The sequence below is a fragment of the Saccoglossus kowalevskii genome, chromosome 13 (assembly GCF_978046115.1).
Source record: "Saccoglossus kowalevskii chromosome 13, keSacKowa6.1, whole genome shotgun sequence".
Lineage (NCBI taxonomy): Eukaryota > Metazoa > Hemichordata > Enteropneusta > Harrimaniidae > Saccoglossus > Saccoglossus kowalevskii.
In genome coordinates, this window is record NC_140653.1 from 22,469,894 (window position 1) to 22,475,222 (window position 5,329).

At 39.0% G+C, this 5,329-nt stretch overlaps 1 protein-coding gene across 1 annotated transcript; it reads right to left on the minus strand.

Moving 5' to 3' along the window:
- Nucleotides 1-3,905: 3,905 nt before the first annotated feature.
- Nucleotides 3,906-5,039, minus strand: LOC100377683 (somatostatin receptor type 5-like). Its single transcript, XM_002737352.1, has one exon. It carries the CDS (start codon nucleotides 5,037-5,039, stop codon nucleotides 3,906-3,908), a length of 1,134 nt encoding a protein of 377 aa, XP_002737398.1.
- Nucleotides 5,040-5,329: the final 290 nt, after the last annotated feature.

Sequence of the window (5,329 nt, forward strand, 5' to 3'; positions counted from 1 at the left end):
GTGCCCACTTTGGCACATGAAGAAATATAGGTATTCATCTCGTTATAGTACATTAAATCATTTCACCTGGAACAAATGAAAAAAATAATATCGCAAAAATACGTTCTCTTTAAGGCTCCATTAACAAAATTACATACCCACAGCAAAAAAGCAATAACGTTACGGAAATAATAGTAAGCATATAAATACATATCATGTAAGTTCACTGACATTTGGCTGAATATATGTGGTATTACTAAACAAAGCAACAAACATGAAATTGAATTGATATCTACCGTGTCAACTTAATTTTTTTCTCAGCGGGCACTGATTTCTGACCTGTGAGTTGAATATATGGTTATCGATGAAGTCAGTATTCAACTGACGTTATTGAATTGACTACTGCGTGTATTTTAGTTTCTCCAGCGGGCGTCGACACACTAATGCCTGGTCAATATATATCAACGATGGCGCCAACCATCGATAAAAAAAAATCATCATTACCTCGCTATTTCGATACGCCGGCACGAAGACGTGTAATCGTGCTAATGGCGTTCAAATCACGGAGCGCGTATTACAGATACAATTGACGCCTTGTAAAAGTGAGTGCTCATTCTCCCGTACATTGCATTTGTGCGTTATCAAGCGGCGTATCGAAGGTACGCTAGTTACCAACATATGGCAAGAACGAAGCGATATCATATCAAATTATTGATAAAAAGTTGAACTCTACAATACGGGGATATCATTTAATCACGCCAAAATGACAAGATACACCAATAGATTAACGAGACATATTTTTTCTACTTAATAACAATGACCTTACTAGTGTGTAATATCTCTGGAAAGTCAATATTGAACGTTACGGTGATTCTATTTTCTACTCACTTTGTTAATTCCTAGTAATTTTTTAACCGCATCAAAGAATAAAACCGTGTTCAGTTTGATTTCTCGTATATATTTTTATAGCTAAAGGTGGACATATCTCGCGGTATGTGTGTCACTGAAACATGATCAACCATTTGCTATAATTGACGCCTACCGAAGCAATTATTCCATAGACCTTTCTAAGGTCTATGATTATTCCTTGTTTTGCTACATACATAAACATAGCAATAAATTAAATAACGTCACATAAAACAGAGAAGATTTTTTCCTTGACAATTATCAACCGATGCAAACACAATTTGCATTGTACAGCTCTAGACTACGATTCCGTTCCTCGGCGTATAAATATGACTGAGTGTATGAGAGTTGTCATTGTGGCACTAATTACATGGACACTGAATGCGTGATTTCACAAATAGCCAGGGTTAAAGCTAACAGTACGTGATCTTGTGAATGGTGAATATAAGCGAGGTTAGTGCCATATCCGGTTCGCTGCAAAACAAATCTGTCCATGAAAAAAAAATACGCACACTGAGAATTGATCGTAGATTTACGGATTTTTTAATAGCAAACATGCGTTTATGCATTTAATACACTGTGAGGTTAGGGATTATAATCGCCGATGCACATACACGCTTTTACATAATCTGCAATCTCATTTGAATATTCATTTAATGAAGTGTAATAATTGCCAACCTCCACATGGAGGTAACCTGTTGTTATATCACTAGCGTACGTCCAATTGTGAACGCTTTTACAACAATTTAAACAATGTAAACACTTTCAGAAGTAAAAATCAGTGAATCACTTGATATTCGTTATTTTATTAGACCATTTACATGTGCTTATAGTATCAGTGATGTAATATCCATAGGTACATGGATGTGCATTAATTTGGCGGAACAAATCGATAACTCGCTGATGTAAGATTTAACTCATATTAAAATAATCGACAAAAAATGTCTGAAACGAGCAGCCTGTGAGCTGATATTGCTTCGCTGAATACTAGGCATAGTCTGAATCCCACTTACAACACCTGTGTAGAAGAAGTTGGTTTTATAAGTGTCGCTAAAAATGAACTAATCTGAAAGAAGTTCGCCCAATATTAACCGATCTTCTATCGCTATCAAATAGGGATGGTGCACTAAATACTTTCTGTCTTCCTCGACTCTCGCTTCGATCCCATTACCATTCAATTTGAAGAGTTTGGGCGAAGATATATCAAGATATATGTATACAATCTACATCAGTCACTACGAAAAACTTCCAACCACCGTGATGATTATGCGATCAAATGCAAAAGGGTCAGTTTTTCTGATGGGAAACATTAAGGGAATATTTTTTTATATTTTATTTAAGTCAGAAAAAAGGGTAGACACATAAGACACATAATAGCGCAGAGAGAAGCACGCTTTTGCGTAAATAATACTTTTTAAAGGAAAAATCTAGTTGGTATGATAATTAAACTTCGGCCCACGGCATCACTCGTGACCCCAATTCTTATATTGAAATCCATCGATCTTTTTTATATAACCACACTGTGAAAACTATTACTACTAAATACGTTTATATACTGTTTTTTTTTATTAACAACACATTCACAATGTGTTCTCCAAGTTGAGGGCACCGTGACCAGGCCATGGAAATAATGTGAAGTTCGTGGAAAATGACTATATAATATAATGTCTACAGAATTGACAATATTTGCGAAAAAAGAGAGTAGCGAAATAACAAATGGGCGAGATTTTCCATACACTCTGGCCTCAAACGATATTAACATGAAATACGATCACTATGTTAGTTAGCCGGATCGGAGCTTTAGAATTTAACACCACGCCCCCATGCTTTCTTGTGAACTACCAACATGCTAAATGTTGAAACAATCCGATAACGGTTTGTTTTACAGCGATAGCGAGAAATAAGTTCCCGTGTGTCGTTATTCAGTTTATTTTGCCCTATTCTACATCGCATGGTACATATAGACAACATGTAATAACATGTACCTCTGTACAGGCCAAATATAACGATCTGAAAGTCAACATCATAAAATAGTTACATTCGGTCTAGTTACTACGACACTAGAACCACCCACGATAAAATGCAAACTGTTAGAACCAAGCAGTGCTAGCGCTGTCAGTCACTATTCTTTCACCACTGTAAGTCGTGGGACGAGGCTGGGGGCTGAATGAGAATGGACGTTAACTGCAGTGCTGAGTGACTGCTCAACAAAAGTGGGCGGGGCGGCACCTCACATTTGTTAAGCACATGTACTGTAACATGTTTACGGTTCTACTTGGAAGTTCAATTATTCGTTAGATCCGTTGATATCATGTATACGAAGATACGACACCGTGATGTTAAGTCTGTCACGCACATTCCTTTTATCAATACTGGCGATCTTTATGACATCCTGGAAGCACCATCTAATCAAGATTTCAAATTAATATATCATTCCATAGTAATGCGCACCAACTAACTGTATTTGTTTTGGAATGCAACACAAGATGGCATAGCTATATAATGTGGACCGTCATTAGAGCGCAACAAGCACAGATCAAATTGGATCAGAAGCTGCCTATTTCAATTTTCCATTCTTTAAGCCGATTACAAATAACGTCTAATTTCCCTGGATGCGTTGTAAATGCCGTGAGTATACTGCCAACATGGGGAATATAACAAACAAGTACATATGGCAACAAGATTGGTCCCCAAATAACAATAAAATTGTTGATACGAGGTTCTGTGGATTAGTTCAAGTAATTACCTTTATATTAACCAGAGTAACAAAGATGGTAATCTATTCTGTGGTCTGATGTCTGTGTTTCTATTCCTTTTCACTCAGTGCAATTCCGCTGTGTATACTTTTCACTAGATTGCTAATGACGATACGCGGATACTGTAGTCTTTTAGGTTTGTACGATAATGATAATGGTAATGATTCCTCCGATAACGTCCCGTAAGTTTACACACTGTCTTCATTTGACCAATAATTACTTGGAAAAAACTAATTAAGTAATTTTAACGATAATGATCAAGGATCAAATCACGGATACGAGCTCTGTAATGACTTCGCGTGAGTGGTTTGGGACGTAGACACACGTCGTGTATGTCGTATCGTAGTCGACGTCGTGGTTATGATTCACCTTCCGACGTTTAGTCCGGTTCGGTTTCGTATACTGTATTTTGTCGCCTCGCCGTATCGTCGTGTGGCGGTCAGAGTTTCTGAATGAGCTCCTACGGCTGCCCGACGATCGCTTCCGCATCTTCGCAAAGTTTCTGCGGAAGTTGCCACCCGTGTACGTATATATAAGCGGGTTGAGGGCACTGTTGGCGTACCCCATCCACATGCTGACGAAGAAAAGTATAATGACTTTTTTGTTATAGACACCAAATATATATACTAGTCGCACAATGTAAAAAGGCAACCAACATATAATGAAAACAGCAACAGCGAGCGCCACCATGACGAACACTTTTTTTTGACCGGTTATGGATTTTTGTTTATTCTCAGACCTCGGTCCTTCTGTCGTTAAAATGTGATATGAAATAAAAACATAGCAGCCAGTTATTATAAATACCGGCACGATAAATCCCAATACGAATGTGTAAAGTATAAACCAGGATTTTCCAAGGTGATCGGGTAGTGACATGTCACAACCCCCTTCATATTCTTGTGCGTATATCCATACAGGTAATGTTACCGCTACGGAGAGCGCCCACATAGCACAGTTGACAAATTTCGCCATCTTTACCGTTCGATACTTCATCGAGCGTATTCCGTGCACTATCGCCAAATAGCGATCAACGCTCATAGCAGTCAGAATGTAAATACCAGTGAACATGTTCATCCCATCTATGCCGAGTACAAGTTTACACATGATTCCGCCGAAAATCCACTGAAACGTCGAATTGAGGTAGGCGAGAAACGGCAAACTGCACAAAAACATCAGATCGGCTAAAGCCAGGTTGAAAATGTAGACGTTGGGCACGGTTCTCAGCCCAGAGTAACGCAGTAGCATAAACATGACAAATCCATTGCCAGGAATACCGGTAATGCACACTAGTCCAGAGAACAGCGGGACGAACAAGCTGAAAAACCACTCCGGTGGCCGGTACGATAAATACTCATCCGTTATATTAATGATAATAGACGAACTGTCGTTGTAAGCCATGTCGCCTTATAAAAAGCGAGACTCCCGTGATCCGCTAAAAAAACGTCCCTCATGAAATATTTTCTGATTGTGGCTGCTGCTGTTGCGGTGTCGGCTTCGCCGTACAGTTAGTAACCGTGTCAGTGAAGATGCGCCCAGCAGGGTATTCCATTCGTGGCTGTGACGTGAAACGAGCGAGAGAACACTTCGCCTGTAATTAGGCGAACGTGGCAGTTCAGAATATGTAAATGCGAGAGAGAGAAAAAAAAAACGCCACGCACCCTCGTAGTACGAAATCGGCATGAGATCAC

What these genes read in the sequence shown, in the direction of transcription:
- LOC100377683 (XM_002737352.1), bottom strand. Translation starts at nt 5,039, where the DNA reads ATGGCTTACAACGACAGTTCGTCTATTATCATTAATATAACGGATGAG.